General features: G+C 51.5%; 1 protein-coding gene across 3 annotated transcripts in view; it reads left to right on the top strand.

Moving 5' to 3' along the window:
• The first annotated feature begins 824 nt into the window (after window positions 1-824).
• Window positions 825-19,818, top strand: part of LOC102381927 (bone marrow proteoglycan) — a 28,595-nt gene continuing 9,601 nt past the window's right edge. For 2 of the 3 annotated variants that reach the window (XM_025216876.1, XM_025216875.1), the window contains exon 1: window positions 825-1,092. Coding sequence is in view for 1 of the 3 variants with exons in the window: in XM_025216874.1 (XP_025072659.1) it covers window positions 3,416-3,434 (19 nt within the window). In the remaining 2 variants the exon portion in view is untranslated. Of the gene's footprint in view, window positions 1,093-3,383; window positions 3,435-19,818 lie in introns of those variants that run through there. The other variant, XM_025216874.1, reaches the window with a different exon arrangement.

The raw sequence follows: 19,818 nt of genomic DNA on the forward strand, positions 1-19,818 counted from the left end.
TGGCTGAACGCAGAGCGGCAGCCGTCGCGTGCGAGCTTCCCTCACCCCCACATCCAGCTGGGCAGGCAGCAGTAGTGCAGGATGGTATGTGGCTGTGCTCCATCCCTGCCTGCCGGTGCATACCCCCTTGGGCCTTCTCAAGTACCCACCTGGGCTAGTGACAACCCCTGAGTTAGTGTACGGAGTGTCCTGAGGTTTACCTAGTAAGCAGCTGAGAGGCTGTGACAGTAGCCAACAAGAACAAATTCTATATCAGATCTCAGGGCCTGGCATAGTTACATGCAGATCAAAGGGGAATAAAATTGCTTTGCATCAGCAGGTTGGTGAGTTTCTGGGGCTCTGCACAACCTCACCCTGGTTATTAGTCTGGCTGACTCACCATTGCTGGCTCATTTTGCAAAGACTGTCAGGTGCTGCTCCAAATGCTGCCTGGGTACTGATCAGGCCAAAGCCCCTGCTTTGGACTTGCTGGTGAGACATGGAGCTGCCAAGGCCAAGCAAGCCATGTGCACACCCATGACAAATGAACTGTCCTTCCCAGAAGACATGATTAAAGGCACAGCAGCAACCTTCGTAGATGCATGGTTGGGGGAGAGGCAGAATGTAGAAGGCAGGCCTGGGGTAGCATCACTAGGGCTTCTTTAAGGGCAGGAAAATCATGAATGTGGTGAGCAGAACAGAGTTTGAAGGAGCAGTGAGTACATAGAGGAATGGGAATTTGAAAAAAAAAAAAGCTGGGACACAAAATGAGTCACAGTGAGATAGGAGATAGGGAGGCAAAATGCAGCAAGAGACAGCTCTATAAATACATCAGATGTGAGAGGGAGAACAGAGAAAGGGCAGGGGCATCACTTGCTGGGCAGAAAGTGATGACTCAGAGGAGGGTAGAAGAAAGTTATTGTGCCTTGCCTTCATTAAAAGGTTAATTGTGACTGGATACTTGCCTCCATTCACTGCAACAAAGGATAAGGAAAGAACAAGTTAAAGAACAGGAGCTAATGAGGTGGAGTCCTGGTGGAATTTACTTTCCCTCACCCCACAGCTGGAAAGGCCTCTGAACAATTGACAGTTATCTTTCCAACCTTATGTAAGGTAGGACTGGTTTTAAGGATTTGAGAAAAGCAAACAGAGCATTTATATGTGAAAAGGGGAAGGCAGAGGGCCTGGAGGATTATAGAAAAGTCTTCCTGACTTCCTGGAACAGGTCAAAACATGGACCTATTAGCACCTCAGAGATTAAGCGGAAGAAAAGGCTACATGGGTTTGTCAGAGAAGAAGCCAAGCTAATTTCCTCTGTTGGCAGGGCAGCAAGGTGGGTGCAGGAGGAGGAGGAGGTGGCGGTGACTGTGACTGTGACTGTTGGTGCCATATATCTTGATTTCAGCAAGGTGTTTGATGCTGCCTGATCTGGCATTTGCCAATGAGGGAAACAAGGTTCAGATGAAAATGTCCTAAGGCAGCTGAACAACTGGTGGGATAACAGAGCCATAGAGGGTTGCTTCTGTGGTGCACGCCCCACTAGGTGGACACCTCCGAGATTTGTCATGTTGGTGGGGGTGGATGCAGGCTGCCCACTGTGGGCTTTGGGGCTCCGTACCCTGCTGTCTTCCCCCTGGGAGCCCTGCGCCAGCTGTGCTGCCATGGCAAAGTGCCCTCTGCCTGCCCAGCAGCATCAGGGCAGCGGTGCAAAGTTGTGCCCCCTGCTGATGCCAGGCAGGCAGGGGGCACCTTGCCATGGCAGTGTGGCTGGTGAGGAGCTCACAGGCGGAGGGGAGCAGGGCAGGGACCCCAAGCCTGCAGCAGGCAGCCCGTATCCACACTTCTCCCACCCCTGCTCCCCCCACCCTGGCCTTTGCTTGGCTCTGATCTGGCCATGCCCCTGGTGGGGGCATCATCTTAGGCCCCCCAGCAAAAAATAAAAGTTGGTGCCTATGCTACTTACGCAGGAGAGATACAGGTTAAACCCTTTCTAAGCAAGGTAGGGATGCCTAGAACAGATTTTCTACTTCCTAAGTGCTTTAAGCACAAGGCTGTTAGGAAAAAATGGACAAGTCTTCCTTTGTCTAAGACCCAACTAGTCATGGTCAGGGCTAGTGCTTACACAACTACGCATGTGCAGAGCTGTACTCCTGCCCAGCCCAAGAGCAGCCTACTGTCCCTGTTCAGTGCATAATGGCTGCAGAGCACATGAATCAGGAGCATTGCCAAAGCCAGCAGTTATGCAGGTAGAAAACAGTTATTTGAGCTCCTCAAGGCTAGGGATAAACTTTCAAAAAGCCTGATCCTGAATTAATTTAACCTTTGCAGGTTAGTCTAACCTGCAAAGTTTGAATCAATTTGGAGGTGGATAGACATTTCCTTTTTATTCCAGAAATGCAGGCACATGCCTGCAGTGGCTCAGGCTAGAAGCTGGGGTGGGGGTGGGGGTGGTGCTAGAGCAGCCCTGCCCTTCCACAATACTGAGCTGGGGGTGAGGGGTGTAGGACATGGCCAGGCCCCAGCACAACACTCTGATTAGCCCAGCAGGGAATTGATAACAGTGTTTATCACCCCTAACTCAGTGTTTATTACCCCATTAAGAAGACAGCAGAGGGACATGGGTTCATTAGAGGCAGGTCCTGCCAGACCAACCTGGTGGCCTTCTATGACCAGGTCACAAAAGCCTTAGACACAGGTGTAGCAGTGGACGTAGTCTTTCTGGACTTTAGGAAAGCCTTCGACACTGTCTCTCACCCCATTCTCATTAAAAAAAACTAGGAGACTGTGGCGTCGACACCTACACAGTCAAATGGGTCACTAGTTGGCTAGAGGGCTGCACCCAGATAGTGGTGGTGGATGGGTCATTTTTGACCTGGAGGGATGTGGGCAGTGGGGTTCTGCAGGGCTCGGTCCTCGGGCCCACACTGTTCAACATCTTCATCAGCGACTTGGACGAGGGTGTAAAAAGCACCCTGTTCAAATTCGCAGACGACACTAAGATGTGGGGAGAAGTGGGTATGCTAGAAGGGAGGAATAGGCTGCAATCGGACCTAGACAGGTTACAGGGGTGGGCGAATGAGAACAGGATGGGTTTCAACACTGACAAGTGTAAGGTGCTGCACCTGGGGAGGAAAAACCAGCAGCATACCTACAGGCTGGGGAACTCCCTTCTCATCAGTACAGAGGCAGAGAAGGATCTTAGAGTCATTATTGATGCCAAAATGAACATGGGCCGACAGTGTGGGGAAGTGGTCAGGAAGGCCAACCGCACCTTGTCATGTATCCACAGATGCATCTCAAGCAGGTCCAAGGAGGTGATCCTCCCCCTCTATGCGACACTGGTCGGCCCGCAGTTGGAGTACTGCGTCCAGTTCTGGGCGCCACACTTCAGGAGGGATGTGGACAACATGAGAGGGTCCAGAGGAGGGCCACCCGCATGGTCAGGAGTCAGCAGGGTAGGCCCTACAAGGAGAGGCTGAGGGACCTGAACCTGTTCAGCCTCCACAAGAGAAGGCTGAGGGAGGCTCTAGTGGCCGTTTACAAACTAGTCAGGGGGGACCAGCAGGCATTGGGGGAGTCCCTGTTCTCCTGAGCACTACCAGGAGTGACAAGAAATAATGGTCACAAGCTGGCAGAGGGTAGATTTAGGCTAGATATCAGGAGGTGCTACTTCACTGTCAGGGCGGCTAGGATCTGGAACCAACTTCCAAGAGAAGTGGTGCTGGCTCCTACCCTGGGGGTCTTTAAGAGGAGGCTGGATGAACACCTCACCGGGCTCGTTTGACCCCAGTACTCTTTCCTGCCATGGCAGGGGGTCGGACTTGATGATCTGCTCAGGTCCCTTCGGACCCTACCAACTATGGAACTATGAAACATTACCAGCTACCTGTTGATTCTGCCTTTGTCACAGCATGGATGGATGGGAGCCAGCATGTGGTCTGTTGGCTAATACACAGATACCTCTCATCAAGGCAGGGTGGAGTGGGGAATTCCTGCTTAGCAGGGAGTGGGGAGCTGGGGGGGAGCAGCCTGCTAGTCTCTGCCAGAGCTGCAGCCAGGAAGCAGAGGAGAGGGGCCAGCTCTGCTGTGGAGCAGAGAGCCCTGCCCAGCCCAGAGAGCATGCCGAGATGCTGCGGGTGTCTGGTTTATCTTAAACCAGCAAGGGGTCTGGGACAGACATTGCATAAAGCAGTTTGACCCAAATCAGTTAAGTCTGATACTACATTCAACCAGGTTTATCTCAAACTGGTTTCAGCCATTTTCAAACTGGTTTATATGCACTGAACATCTGTTCTGTTACAGGTTTAAACCAGTTTCTGATCACTTAAACCGGTTTATGTGTAATGTCTGTCCGTAGCCCAAGTGACACAGGATCCTGTCCCAAATGGTTTATTTTTCACCAGGAAATATTTATTAAATAGATGTCAGGGAAGCTTGCCAAGCCTGAGGACATTTCAGCCCTGGAGCAAGAAGGCTGCAGAGTCCCCATTACTGGGTGGGGAAGAGCCGGTTAGACAAGCTTCCCTCTGGCACAGCCCAAGGGTGACTGACTCCAGCTCAGGCTAGGGCGGGTTATGTATGAGATGCCCTCTTGTGTTTCTAGAAGTGCTGTAGGGAGCAGAGGCAGAACATGCTCTGTGATACCACAACACTAAAAAATGAACAGGGCTGAGTCAGCGCCACATCTGCCGCATCCTGATGGAAACTATCCAGATAGGCTTAAAAAGTGGCTAATAGCTGCTACCCAAGGAGCAGCAGATCCCTGCAGGGATCCCCACCCCAGGACTCACTCCAGGCCTTCTCTTCCCTTGGGGCAGCTGTGCTCTTGTTCAGTTGGGAGCAGGCACTTCTGGGCAAGGTACTCTAGCCTGGGCCATAGTGGAGAACAGACTTTTTGTCCCCTTCTAACAAGCTCTGAGCTGGATCTGCAGCAGAACAGTACTCCCCATGAGAGCTAAGGGCCTGTACCCAGCCCAGAAGGGCTGCTTCACTGGCCTTGTGCCAGGGAATTTGACTGCTCAGTGGGCTGCAGGCATCTGGGCTCAGGAGACAAGCTCGATGATATGTTGGTGGCTCAAGGCCATGCAGTCTCTGGCTCCTCTTGTGTCTCTGGCTGCTGCCAAGCCCTGTCTCCCTGCTTTGGCTGAGTCCTTATTGCTCTCCTGGGCCTTTGGGTTGGGTGTGAGAGCACTGGGAGATCTTGGGGGGAGCTCAGGGCTGGCCTGGCAGGTTGTGCTTCAGGAGTGAGAGGCAATGGCAGAACTGTGGGTATGCACTGAGGGTCCTTGCTGTCATCTCTGCCTGTGCAGCCCTGTTACCCGAGCCTGGCCAAGCCCTGAATTCCTGCCTCTGATCTCCGCCATAGAATTATAGAGAAGTAGGGTGGAAGGGACCTCCAGAGGTCATCTAGTCCAACTCCCTGCTTGAGGCAGGATCATCCCTATCCAAATCATCCCATCCAAAGTCCTTGCCTAACTTATTCCTAAAACTATACAATCAACCCTGTTGTACAGCTACAGGGTATATTTACCTGCACAAGTAAACCAGGGGACAAGGGCTGCCAGTGTCCTATAGCTTCAGAGGTTGTTAAAATGCACTTAAGAGCCAAGGAAGAGGGTCACACCCTTCTCCCCCCACGAAGGCAAAGCCACCCACAATCTGCACTAATATGACCATAGGGCAAAATTAAATACGGTGATTGTTCTGACCCTGAGAGGCAAGAACCTCTAAGCAGGAATCTCCAGGTTTTAGTCCTAGCAGGAGCACTGGCACACCCCAGTCAAAACCCCCCTGCCTTGGCTGCAGCCAACACACAATGCTGAAGGCAACTCCCACCCACCTGTAGCAAAGTGGGGGAGGAAAATCCCTTCACAACCTCATGTATCAACCAGCAAAACCCAGAAGCATGGGCAAAAAACCCAAACTACCTCTATTCTTCTCTGCATCCAGGGGCTAGCAAGCATAACTGCACACATCACACCCTCGAACTGGTCAGCCAGAATTCCCCTTCCTGTATCCCCTTCATAAGCTTATCCCAGCTGCTTTAATCTGCTTTCATATAACTTGGCTGGTTTCAGAGCTCTGCTTCTTTCCCCTGCTGCTGAGCATGTCCCTTTAGGCTTCAGGGAGAGCTCCCCCGTGAAGGGTAAAGACGGGGGTGGGGATGCTGGGCTTCCAACTGTTGCGCTTCACATTGCATTCCAGGCATAGCTACCATAGATCACCCCTGACCAATGCTTATCCAACCTCTTGAACATCTCCAATAACGGAGAGTCCACAGCTTCCCTACCCAGCCTGTTCCACTGCCTCACTGTTCTAACAGTGATAAAGTCTTTTCTGATATCCAATTTAAATCCACTTTGTTCCAGTTTCAAGCTATAGCTTGTGTCCTGCTCTCTTCAACAACAGGAAAAAAAACGGTGTTCTTCCTCTTCTTTATGGCAGTCCTGGCTCCTGACATCAGTGCTGATGCTGGGCCCTGGTTCTGGGAAGGAGGAGTTCTCTAAAGACAATGTTGGCCCAGGGTCAGCTGGCTGGGTTCATGTGTGTACAGAAATAGGTTTCCAGCCCTTGGGCTCTGGAGCAGCCTGACAAGGGCAGGCATCTGCCTAAGCCCACAGGCTGTGAACCCAGCTTCAATGAAGACATACTGCTTTCTGCAGCTAGTGTCACCATGTAGCTGGCATTGGCTACCCACAAAGGGATGGGAGGAGTGAAAGGGGGGTGCTGAGCTTTCAGACAACAACTGGCTGCAGCCTTTGGTACAGGCCCAGACCAAGACTTGAATTCACACCTCTGGCATGCTGAGTGGTTCTGCCACTGTGCCCCTCCAGTTAGGTTGGGTGTGTAGGGGGAAACCCTGACCTGTTCAGCTACAGCTTGATCAGCTCAGGAATGGGCTTACAGGGCCCCTCCAGTCTGTGTTCCTATGGAGGCAACTGGCTCCCTGCAGTGCCAGGACTGAGGACAGGACTAAGGCTAGGCTAGGGATGGGAACCAGGTTGCCCAGCATTCCCCACCCTCACCCCTTCAGCCATCCAACTCCCAAGGAAGGGGTTTTCCTAGAGGCCTTGTCCCCACCAGTTGCCTGCACTATCCATGCACCAGGTCCATCTCTCTTTCTGCCCTCCTTTCCTTCTCCTGCCTTCTCTTTCCCCTCTATCCTTCCTCACCCAGAGCAGTGGGCTCTGGGTCACCCAACATGCCTCTCTGGGTACAGCAAGTGCCCTCCCCATCCTTCAGGGAGAGCCTGAGGAAGAGCTGAGCTCGGATAGTTTCTGGTGTTTGGCCAAAAGAGGAAGGACGTCATGCTAGGACATATAAGAAGACACCTCTGGGAGTTGGCAGAGGACCCAGCACCTGGAAAATGAATCTGGGTCAATGTAGACTGAGGAGAAAAGGTACAAATTTGTGACAGGGAGCAGGTTTGACTCTCAGAAACCTCCCTGAGGGATGCAGTGGATTCAATGATCCATGGACCTTTTCAGACCAAAGGGGACATTTCCAGAAGCTCCATATTAGCTCAGCCTGGGGTTCTGGGTGAGGATTACCTGAAGCCTCTCCTGTTACTGGGGCCATGGGGAGAGGGACTTATGGAGACAGGTAAGCCTACTTGTTGGGATGGGGGCAGGGAGTCTGGAGAGATATTTGTAATGATTTTTAGGGGGATATAGGTAGGACTCAGGTGATGGGCTTGCTCTGGGCTGCCACCTTCAGGTGTGAGAGAGGTAATTTCCTGAGGTCAGGAGGGGAATGAGACCTGGTACATGACCCATATGAGTCTTGGTGGGTACACAGGGTCTGCGGGGGCCATGGTGGGGGAATGAACGTGGTAGGAGACAGAGCTCCATGTGAGACCCATTATTATTTTTTCATAGATTTCATAGACGTTAGGGCTGGAAGGGACCTCGGAAGATCATCAAGCCCAGCCCCCTGCCCCAGGGGCAGGAAGTCAGCTAGGGTCAAAGGATCCCAGCAAGATAAGTGTCCAATTGTTTTTTAAAAGAGTCCAGAGTAGGTGCTTGCACCACCTCTGGAGGGAGTCTATTCCAGGCCTTGGGGGCTCAGACAGTAAAGAAGTTTTTCCTTATGTCCAGCCTAAAATGGTCTTGCAGGAGTTTGTGACCGTTGGACATTGTCATCCCTTGGGGCACTCTGGTGAACAGGTGTTCCCCCAGATCCTGATGTACACCCCTTAAATACTTATATGCAGCCACCAGGTCACCCCTGATACTGTGCTTTTCCAGGCTGAAGAGTCCCATGGCTCTCAGCCTCTCATCATAAGGCCTGTTCTCCTGCCCTCTGATCATGCGTGTGGCTCTCCTCTGGACTCCCTCAAGCTTTTCCACAACCTTTTTAAATTGTGGAGCCCAGAATTGGATGGTGTTCACTTAAAAGCACCCAAATCAGATGCATGTGCACTTGTTCCTGAGTGTGTGTGAGACCAAACTACTGCTGATTGAAAGCCCAGGCCATGGAGATACATGGGGTCACTGGGGAGAGGAACCTCAAGAGTCCTTGCCTAAGCAAGGCAGGTGGTTTGCTGAGCTGGCCTCTGATTTAGAATTGGTCCTGCCCTGGTGCTCACCGGACTCCCCAGTCTGCACTCCAGCTACATAATGACAGGGCTGGGGAGCCCCCTGAAAAAGCTGTGAAAGGGGGGAAAGGACTTGGTACATACTGCATCCACGCAACTGGCTGACTCTGGGGTGCTGGCGGTGGAGGGCACCCCAGGATGGTCTGGGACTGACACTGGGAATCCCTTAGCTCTAATCCCAGCCCTTCTGGGCAGTGCACTGACTGCTGTAGCAGGAGATGGGAGGCCCCAAACCCCAGCGAATGCCAGTGGTGAGGGGGACCCATCACTGGTGAGGGGTGCCCCACTCAGGGTGTCCATGGCCTCAGGGCCTGGCGGTTGTTGCCCCATTGCATTGCGGGCAGGGTGATGATAGCCATAGTGAGCAGTGGTGAAAGAGCCTGCTGGTTATCAGGACATCTCAGGCATGGGGGTTCCTATGCAGCCGTTGTTATGTGAAATCTGCCTTGTGAAACTGGCCCTGAGCGGGCAGGGAGACTTTATCATCATCGAGGTGCCAAACCAGTGCAGCCTAAGAAAGAGCTTGGGCTAAGGCTGGAGCAGGTTGGGGAGTAGGAGCTGTGCAGCAGATATGACAGCAAGGCCCCTTCGGGCAGACCCACTGTCTACCAGTGCCCCTGATGCTTAATCCACAACCATCTTTCAGCCAAGACCAGGACTCTCCCCTCCCAGCTCTGCTGATGCTCATATCTCAATTAGTGACCCCTTTCTGGAATGCAGCACTTGAGGATGGATGCTAAGAGCTGGGGAAGGCCCCAATAGAAGCTCATTTAGATCCATCCAGCCCAGTGTCTTGTCTCTGTTGGTGCCCAGTCCCCACCCCTGAACAACAGGGCAGTGGTCTGCCCCTGGAATAGGTAGCTACTTGATGAGGAACATATACAGCAGTCCCCAGGGAGCACAGCGTGGGGGACCCAGGCTTGGGGGCTCTGAAACTGTCCCGCCCCAGGCAGCATGGGGGCAGCAGTGCCCTGGGATCAGTGAGACAGACCCTAACTGGGGTAATTTGACTAAAGGCTAAGTGGGCAGCCTAAACAGTGGCGGCATGGGCATTGCAGCTGGTGGGGCTAAGTTGCCTGTGGGCCTTGTTCCTCACTGCTGTCGTCCACCCTGGAGCTGCTATCATGGTCCGTGCATGGAAAAGGATCTTGGAGTCATTATTGACTCCAAGATGAACATGGCTCGGCAGTGTGGGGAGGCGGCTAGGAAAGCCAACTGTACCTTGTCGTGCATCCACAGATGCATTTCAAGCAGGACCAAGGAGGGGATCCTCCCCCTCTATGCGACACTGGTCAGGCCACAGCTGGAGTACTGCGTCCAGTTCTGGGAGCCGCACTTTAAGAGGGATGTGGACAGCATCGAGAGGGTCCAGAGGAGGGCCACTCGCATGATCAAGGGACAGCAGGGCAGGTCCTATGAGGAAAGGCTACGGGACCTGAACCTGTTCAGCCTCCAGAAGAGAAGGCTGAGGGGGGATCTTGTGGCCTGCTATAAACTAGGCAGGGGGGATCAACAGGCACTGGGGGAGTCCCTGTTTCCCCGGGCGCCGCCAGGAGTGACCAGGAATAACGGTCACAAGCTGGCGGAGGGAAGGTTTAAGTTGGACATCAGGAGGCGCTACTTCACGGTCAGGGCGGCTAGGGTCTGGAACCAGCTTCCAAGTGACGTGGTTCAGGCTCCCACCCTGGGGGTTTTTAAGAGGAGGTTAGATGACCATCTTGCTGGGGTCGTTTGACCCCCAGTACTCTTTCCTGCCATGGCAGGGGGTCGGACAAGATGATCTGCCCAGGTCCCTTCCAACCCTAGAAACTATGAAACTATGAAACTATGGCTTTCCTGGTCAGGTTCTCACATGTGCCCAAAGCAGGTCAGGGTTTCAAACATGCCAGTTCCACCTTGCTGCGCCTGCAGCTGCCCAGAACACCTGGCCAGGCTACCCTGGGGAGACAGCCCGTTCATGAGAGAACCAGGATAGGGATCCCCGTGCCAAGGACAATGATCTTAACTCCTATCCGACCCCCTCTCACTGTCAACATGACCCAGGGATCCCTCTACAGCCCTGCTAGTGCCTATCATCTCCAACCTGCAGCCCCCTGCCAGTCCAGCCCTGGGTTCTACCCAGCTCTGTCAGTGCCTCTGCCATCAGCAGCAGCCCCCTGCTATCTCTGCATCTGGGGCAGAGGCAGGGGTAGCATCTAAGCCCAATTAATCGTACATGAGAGACTCTCCCTGTGATGGCGGTGCTGTGGGGCAGCTGAAGTACGGCAAGGCTTTTGGGGGATATTTCAATGCTGAGGTAAGCATACTGATTTTCTACCAGGAATAGAAGCAACCTACTTTGATTCCTGCTCCACAGTGCGGCAGCTGTGGCATTACTATTCAGACAGCTGAGGGAGTCAGTTGACTTAATGGGTCATTGTTCTTCACTCCACAGGTGTTAACTATCCACTCTCCTTTTTAAGGATCCTGATGTTTCACTATCAATATAACCTTTCTTAGGGCAATTTTGTTGTCTGCAGCTGTTCCTGGTTTCTCTTCTATTTCATAGCTCTGGAGATTCATTAGCTCTTTTCAAAATCATCAGTCCATCCATGGAGACCAGTCTTCAGCAGCACCCCTAGGGTTTCAGCTTTTAATCAAGCAGAAAAAGGAGGGTGAGTCAGCTGAAGATTAGGCTCTATCCCTGCTCTATGCAGCCATAACTCTGGAAAAATGGTTATTTCATTCATTCTGCCTTTGAAAAGTAAGGTGGATATTTTATTCCAGGGCATGTGGTATGCAAGAAAATATGGCATACATGGTGTGTGTGTGTATGTATACACATCCACATCCATGCATACATACATACATGTTTGTATAAATGGAACGTCTAGAAGCCAAGCCTCTAAGGCAGCGGTTGGCAATGTTTTTGGACAGAGTGCTGAAAACACCCGCAAACTTGGCTTGTTAGAGGTTGGTATGCCGGGGGGGGGAGTTGCAAGGGGCCTGATCCTTGTTGTGGCAGTGCAGCCCCCAGCCCCTTTCCTGCTGTCCACCCGGAGATGTGCGTGCTAAGCAAAATGCCTTTGTATGCTGCTGCCTGGCACCCATGCCGGGAGTTGCCTACCCCTGCTCTAAGGTCTGCTCAGTTTTCCCGACAGTTCTAGATTCTGTAACACGTCCCTCTCTAATGGAGCTTTCCTACAAATATCCTTGAGGAGGGGATTTATTTTCATTTTCTGACCCTGTCCATGTTGGTTTTTTGTTTTTTGTTTGTTGAGGTGGAATATATTGAAGATAAATCCTATTTCTCTGGAAAAAGCCTTTGGAGTCTCCACTAAATAGGATCTAGGAGCATTTGCCATATTTTGAACTGTTCCAAACATACGGGACCTTTTGAGCCGTTTTCTTTCCCCCTGGCAGCAGATCCCATAGTGGTTTTCCTCTGTGTGCAGTACCAAATTATTTTTAGTGCTGAAGTTCTTAGTTCATCATCTTGTTTCTTAAATTGCTTCAGGTCGGGCTATGTAGGTTTAAGTTATATTGGTGCAATAGGTAATAATGTCCTAAATCATCTTCCCATGAGCAGTTCAGGTGGAGAGAGTCATTGTATTCCTGGCAATCTCAGTAGGGGAACTGTTAACACCTGTATCGCATATATAGGCTGTAACAGAATTTTCTCTTCTCTCCAATTTCCACTTGAATTGGCCACGAACTTGTAATGTAATATTATTTGCCTTCATAGAATTTTCTCTGACCTCTTAGATCTCTGTCTCAGGAACAATTGTAAAATAATGCAGGGGTTGTAATAACTGCAACTCCATTATCTATTTTAAATTTAATAATTCAACCCTTGAGATTTATATTTGTGTAACAAAATGTTATCACTTCTATTACAGATACAGTTCCTAAAAGCATAGACTCATTTTCATCTCATGCTACTTCCCCTTCCTGAATTATTTCCACTTACTTGAGTGATTTATGCACTCTTGCAATGTGTGCTTTTTGTGGCATCTCTGACATGCTACATTTATCAATATTGCCAGTGGTGGCTTGATGTATTGCTATGCCTACAACTTCCACTTCCTGGACTATTAAAATTTCTTGATCTTCTACGCCTTGTTTTTGCTCTGTGTTTATATTGTATCTTAGATAAGGGCATTTCCCTGGTATTCTTGTATTTTCCATGATAAGCCTGACATTGCCATCTGGAACTCCTCAAACCTGATCCAGAGAGGCCAGCTGTCTGCATTCCCACAATGACACTTCTCTAGCAGCGCCATCTACATTATGGCCTCCCATGTCTCCCCACAAATTTCAGCCTGTCTCTTTCCTACTGCAATGCACATAATCTTTCCCCTGACTGTCTGCCCTCTGGCAGTTTGAGAACTCTTCTCACTCCCATTTTGTTCTTAGGGAGAGATAACAGACTTCTGATAGCATGTAATGGAAGGGCTGCAGCCACAGTGAATGTTGTAATCTCGCTTCTCTAGTGGATGTGGGAGACCAGGACTTTATGGTCACTCCACAGGCAGAAGTAGGAGTGCCTGGGTAGACTGAGTGCAGATGAGCGTAGTGTGAGAGATTCCCCGATGCAGACTAGGATGCACACCCTCATTGCCATGAGCCTTGCTAGGATCAAAGGACAAGGGTCAGACATTTATTTGGCTCCCAAGGCATTAACATGTTGCTTCTGCCACACTTCCAGGAAAACCTTGCTATGTAAACATCCTGTTCCCCCTCCCCCACTGAAAAGGCATGCTTGGTGCCACCCAAATCACCTTAACTCTGCTCTCAGCCCAAAGACCAGGCAGCTCAGGACTCATGCTACTGCATTGAATGCCCCCACATCCATGGGGCAGCCATCCATTACATAGACTCTGGATATTTATTTTTAAACTTGCTTATGTTAGGCATGTTCTGCTAAGGTTATGTGTTACAGTGACTTTGTGTGGTCTTTTTCTGCATACACTCCTTAGTATACATGTTAGAGATGTGGGGGCTACTCCGAAGCGGCACCAGTCTCTTCCCAGTAGAGAGGCTGATCTCGGCTGGGCTGGGAGGCTCCACCCCTCCTAGCGCTGCAACTGCCTTGTGCCTGCCCCATGCAGCTGAGCTTGCCCCACTCCCATCCGCTCTGAGCCCAGCCCTAGCCCAGCCCCCACTCTCCCCACACTGGGAAGCGGCTGGCGCCTTCTACCTTAGCCCCCACAAAAGTAGTTTCAGGGGGGCTAAGCCCTGTTAGCCCCAGCCTTCTGCTGCCTATGGGGCCACTCATACCTCTTTTTACTGTTTAGAGGTATATTGTACTGTTTGTAGATAAACTGTGTATTTGTAAAGGCAGGTGTATCAGATCTTTGTGTCCACAGGCCCATGCTTTCAAAACTGTGAAGTTTGTAGGCACAAATGTTGTAAGTGGAAAGTGTCTGTAGTGGGGTGACTTCATTCCAGCCCATAGACAGTGTGTGAGGAACAGCAGGGACCCTGGACAGGAGTTATTTTTCTAGACAGCATTGTGAGCCATCAATTCCTCAAAGATAAAGTGCTTATGAGCACAAATCCCTGTACTAGGTTCAGCAAGAAATCTGATACTTGCTACATCTAAAAGAGCTGAAATCCCTGATCCTGCTGTTGATCAGAGTCTACAAGAGCTGGGGTTGCATAGACAATCTGAAGAGGTAGCGACCCCTGAGAGTGGCTTGGCGGCACCCCTGGCAGTGGTAGAGCGATGGAGACTCCTGCCGGAGCAGTGATCCCTAGCAGCAATCCCTAGAAGTAGAGTGGCTATCACTCCAGTCTGGGCCTCCCTACCTAGCACTTGCTGCTTCATCTGGCATAGGTGGCAGAACCCCTGGAGCAAAAACCCCTGGCAGCAGGGTCTTTCAAAGGCGGGGGCTTCCCTACCCAGCATCTGCCACTGTTGGCAGGTGTTGTTGGAAGTGGCCCTGGGATGACAGCCCTGGGTAAGTCTCCCTTCTCAGTGTACTAGGTTTAGCTGGCAGTTCCTCTGTCTTGGTTTGCCAGTGACTGAGAGAGACTGCTAAATGTTTGGGGTTTCAGTTAATGTTTAATAGTTACGGTTTTCTTTAAGGTTGTGTATTTGTCTCCCTTTCCCCTGTAATAAACCTGTTTTAGTTTAATGTTGCTTATGAATGGGGAAGTTTCTTCAAAACACACAGTTATAATCTATTTTCCTAGGTTTCTGGGTGGGGGCTTAAGCCAAATTTAAAAAGTTGATGTTAAGCCCCTAAATTTGAACCTGGCCCTTGTTACTGCAGCACAGTGCTTGGCAGAAGGTTTATGGGATGGAGTGCACCATCAGCAACTTTGCAGATGACACCAAGCTGAGGGGAGTAGTAGATACACTGGAGGGTAGAGTTAGGATTCAGCAAGACTCTGACAAATTGGAGGATTGGACCCCCCCAAAATCCCAAGGGGTTCAACAAGGACAAATGGAAAGTCTAGGAGAACAGAACCATGCACTGGTACAGGCTGGGTGCCGACTGGTTGGGAAGCAGCTCTGCAGAAAAGGACCTGGGGGTTACAGTGGACTGTAAGCTGAATATGAGCCAGCAGCGTGCCATTGTTGCCAAGAAGGCTAATGGCATACTGGGCTGCATTGGTAGGTGTGTTGTCAGCAGGTCAAGTGAAGTGATTATTCCTTTCAATTCAGCACTGGCAAGGGCATATCGGGAGCACTGTGTCCAGTTTTGGGCTCCCCACTACAGAAGGGGACATAGGCAAAATAGAGAGAGTCTAACAGGGGGCCACAAAAATAATTAGATATCGGGGGACCATGACTTCTGAGGAAAGGCCGAGGGAACTGGGCTCATATAGTCTGCAGAAGAGAAGACTGAAGTGGGATTTAATAGCAGCCTTCAACTACCTGATGGGGCGGGATCCAAAGAGGATGGAGCTAGACTGTTCTCAGCAGTGGCAGATGAGAGAACAAGAAGCATAGTCTCAAGTTGCAGCAAGGGAAGTTTAGGTTACGTATGAGGAAAAACTTTCACACTAGGAGGTTTACCCAGAGAGATGTGGAATCTTCATCCTTAGAAGTGTATAAGACGCAGTGAGACAAATCCTGGGCTGCACTGATGTAGTTGAGGCTAGTCCTGTTTTGAGCAGGTTGGTGGATTAGATGACCTCCTGAGTTCTCTTTCAACCCTAATTTTCTACAAGTTTATATCTATTGATTAAATGTATATGCTGCTCTCCCCTAAAGGCTCAAGGCGGCTTACAATAAGAAAGATGGAGTAGGTAAGATATTTAAGGTAAAACAGAACGTAATGATAGAAACTCCCCAAACAATGTACCAGAACTTAACCCTGGCTGTGAAAAACCTGTCCAAATAAAAGGGGCCTACAGACCTTCCAGAAGATGTCCAATCTCAGGGTCTGGTGGGCCTCAGGGGAGAGGGAGCTCCAATGCTGAGGAATATCTACTGAGAACTACCTTGCAGCGCTCCCACAAAGCAAACTTGGCACAGAGGGCGCTTTTACATGTGCTCGGGAGGTGCGGGGGGTGGGGAGACACTTTAATTAGAGTGGTCCAAGAGCCCTTCTCATTAAAGCACCTCCGCATCTCCTGTACCAGTGTCTCCGTGCTTGAAAATGGCAGTGGGGTGCTTGAACTAAAGCTTATTCGGGCATGGGGACGTTGATAACCGAGACTCAGGAGGCTGCTGGAGCGTGGCAATGGCTATGCTCTGGCAGACTTGATTAATCGGGTCTGCTCCAACATGCTGGAATTCCAGTGCATCGGAGCAGCCTCGGCGCTCGTGTGTAGGTGCCCAGAAGTACTTGCAGGGAGTTGCTCCCCGCTGACCTTAGGGATCTAGACAGAACATAAAGAAGAAGGTGGTCCCTCAGGTATGTAGGACCCAGGCTAGTTTGGGCCTTATCAATCAAAACCAGCACCTTGACTTTGGCGAGAAAGCTATTGGGACCAGAGCAGACACTGGAGCTCTGTGCTTTGGGTGACCTATCCCTGTCAGAAGACAGGCTGCTGCATTCCCTTCCAGCTGCAGCTTCTGAATAGTCATTGCGCGCAACTCCACCCAGAGTTCATTATAGTAGTGTAGCCTTCAGGTTGTGAATCCATGGATGATGGTGGCCACAATCAAAACAAAATAAAAAGTTCACTGCCTTTTCATCACATGAAGTGGGTTAAAAGTTCACCAGGACACTGCTGCCATCTGAAGATCCAAGTGCAGCAGAGGATCCAGAAAAACCCAAGGCTGTGAATTTGAGTTACAAGGGGAGGCTGAACATGAATAATCCCAGTCCTCAATCTCCCAATCCTCAATACCGCCAGTCATAAAGTGGGCCAGCCACTCTTACCATGTGCCTGTGGGGGCTCAGAAATGTCTCTGTGAAGTGGGTGGGTGACTGTGTCTCAGGCTGCTAGGTTGAGGTTATATTACTTAGGTCACTTCCACTACTTATGGGCAAGCATTCAATAGACCAATGCTGCTTTACCTGACCTAAGCATCTTACCCATTTAATCCGAAGGAGCCATAGTCAAATTCCCCCAGCTATGGGTCTCACCTATTGGCGCCAGGTCACTGTTGCCTCTGTACTGCCGGGTGGGGGCTAGGAAGCTGACGCTGCCCCTCCAAGGCTGATGTAATTCGGGATGGGACAATTCTAGAGGCCCCGGCACAGCCCCTCTCCCCCTGCCAGGCCCTGCTTCCTGGGGACTGCTGTATCCTCCCAGTTGGGCTGGCAGGATTGGACTGGCAGCTGGGCCGTGGGTTAGGACTGAGGGGCACTAGCAGGGCGGAGGGCCTAGTCCAAGGGGCCTCGCTATTATGTCTGCATGCACAGTCCCAGGTCCCCAACTTGGTCCAGCTCTGGCCTTGGCTCTCTCTCTTGGCACTGGCTTGGCACCTCTGTGGCAGATAAGACCTCCCCGCCCGGCTCAGGGCTGCTTTCACAACGCAGCTATTACACAGCAGCAACTGTGCAGGCACCCCGATTACTGGAACATCCTGATAACTTGCCAGCTCTATCACCACTGCCCACAGTGCTTATCACCCTGCCCTGAGCACCTGGGCAACGGCCACCAGACCCTGGGGCCAGGAGCCCTCTGAGTGCCTGGGGCACGGCTCCCCTCATTACTGGCATTTGCTCGTGTCTGGGCCCCTGAGAGACCTGGGACCAGCCTTTCTTGCCCACTCCCTTTTTCTCTCCTTTCCAGGCCCTGCGTTTGGCCCAAGAGGCCTCCTGCTTTCCCCAGGCAGGATCATGTCAGAGCCAGTCCCTGACTGCCATATCTGGCAGGCCCTCCTTTCCTCCACAGCACCCTGCCTGCCCACTCTTGCACGGACCTTCAGGACCCCAGCATGGTCATGCACCTCACATTTCATGCAAATTGCTAGTTTGAACTAGGAGTCCTGGTGTTTTTTGGTCACTTGACAAGCATGTCTGCACCAAAAAAAGAGGTGACTTCTGCCCCAGCAGCAGTGAATGCAGCTGCTCTCCCTGCTCCCGGCTGCTCTTGCACCTCGTGCTGCCAGCATTTCTCTGCTTTTCCCACTGCTGGAGCTGGAGCAGGGAAGGTGCAGGGTGCGGAGGTGCACACAGTACTGCTCAGGGCACTGTAGCAGTGGCCACTTACACCTCTGCTGTTCTCTACCAGGTGCCTGCACCACCCCTGTGAGAGGCTCATCCCTCTCTCTGCCCTTCCTTCCTTCTCCTGCCTCCCTGAGCCCATCATTACCCAGGAGGTTTCATGGTAGATGGAGTTCTGTGACTGTTTCCACCCAAGCACCCATGGTTTTGCAGGGTGGACTACAGAGTCTAGGGACTGCATAGATGTTCAGGTGGTCATCTGTTGGAGTCTGAGTTGATGGTAGTTGGAGACATGAATATCGGGGCCCAAGAACTGTGTGGTGGCTGATCGGGGGTATAAAGTCTGAGCCCGAGGTTCCACGTTGTTTTGGGGAGGGGGTAGCGTTTGGTCCAGAGGATCTTGTGGTGGGTAGGGGAGTGGTTTATTTGCTCCTGATGTTTCAGTGGCTGATGGGGGAATGACGGGTTGGTGCCTGAAGATCAGCCTTGCTTGCTGGGCCCAGAAGTGTCCTCGTGATCTGGCAGGGAGTGACTAAGGCTGAGAGGAGCATGGATGGGTTCTGGTGTTTGACCTGCAGAGAGGCATTTTCATACTGTCTGCATGTAGGGACATCTGGCTGTTGGCAGATAAACTGTTTGGGGACAGGGCTGGGGAGCTCCTGAAAAGCCACAACGGCGCGTCCACCCATGCAGGCACTTGTGCTTTCAGAAGTTGAAATGGAAGCGGAACAAATTTGAGCAGGGGCTTTTTGCCTCAGCACATGTACCAGACATGCACTTTGGTGTGGTGCAAGTTGTGCCAGTTGGGGCAAAATAGCCCTGCCTGGCTCCTCCTGGATCTGCGGCCCGGTGAGCTAGAGCCTGGGGCCAGCACCTGTGCTGGGCCCAGCAATGTAAAAAGCCACCCTCTCCTGGCGCCATCAGTACAAAAAGCTGCCCTGGGAAGTAGCTCAGGGCTACTCGCTCTCAGGAGCTTTTGGCGCCGGGTCAATTGGTACCTGGGGACACTACCCCTTGTGCCAGCTGAACTGCTGAAGAGAGCCCTGAGAGTTACTTGCACCCTCTACCCACTGTGGCCGTAAGGCAGTGGGGGCTGCTGCCTGGCTGTGACCTGCTGCCACTTGCGACAGCATGTGCCCCAAGGCTGCATGCCAGCCATACCTGGATGGGGACGGCAGAGCCAGTAGAGGCATCTGCCCCTCTGTGCCAGCTGCCAGTGGGCTGTGGCTGCAGAGTTGGTCTTTGTGTGGCACTACTGCCATGTGTGCCCCTGTCTGGCCATCTGGGCAGCTATTGCCCAGAGGATGTTCCCGGTGTGGAGGCCTGCTTTGAACTGTCAAAGCATGTCCTCTTGGCCCTAATTGGCCAGGAGGTCAGCCACCTCCAGCTGGCTCCAAGGTGCCAGCTCTGAACAGGCTCATCTGCCGGGTCCTGCTACTGGCTTCCCTAGCAGGAATTCTGGTGGTCCCTGTTTGAGAACTGAAAAATCCCTGAGAAAAAAATCCCAAAGTCATTCTGTAAAATACCCTGAAATCCAAGTTCCTCCACAATTAAAAATAAAGGCCACTATGATGGAGAGAGAGAGTGAGAGAGACAGAAACAGACGGCGATCCATTGGGCAATGTTTTATTGATATATCTAGAGTGTTGAAGCAATCTGGAAGCCTACCAGTGTCTCTATCATCATAAT

The sequence above is a fragment of the Alligator sinensis genome, unplaced genomic scaffold, assembly GCF_000455745.1.
Source record: "Alligator sinensis unplaced genomic scaffold, ASM45574v1 scaffold639_1, whole genome shotgun sequence".
NCBI lineage: Eukaryota > Metazoa > Chordata > Crocodylia > Alligatoridae > Alligator > Alligator sinensis.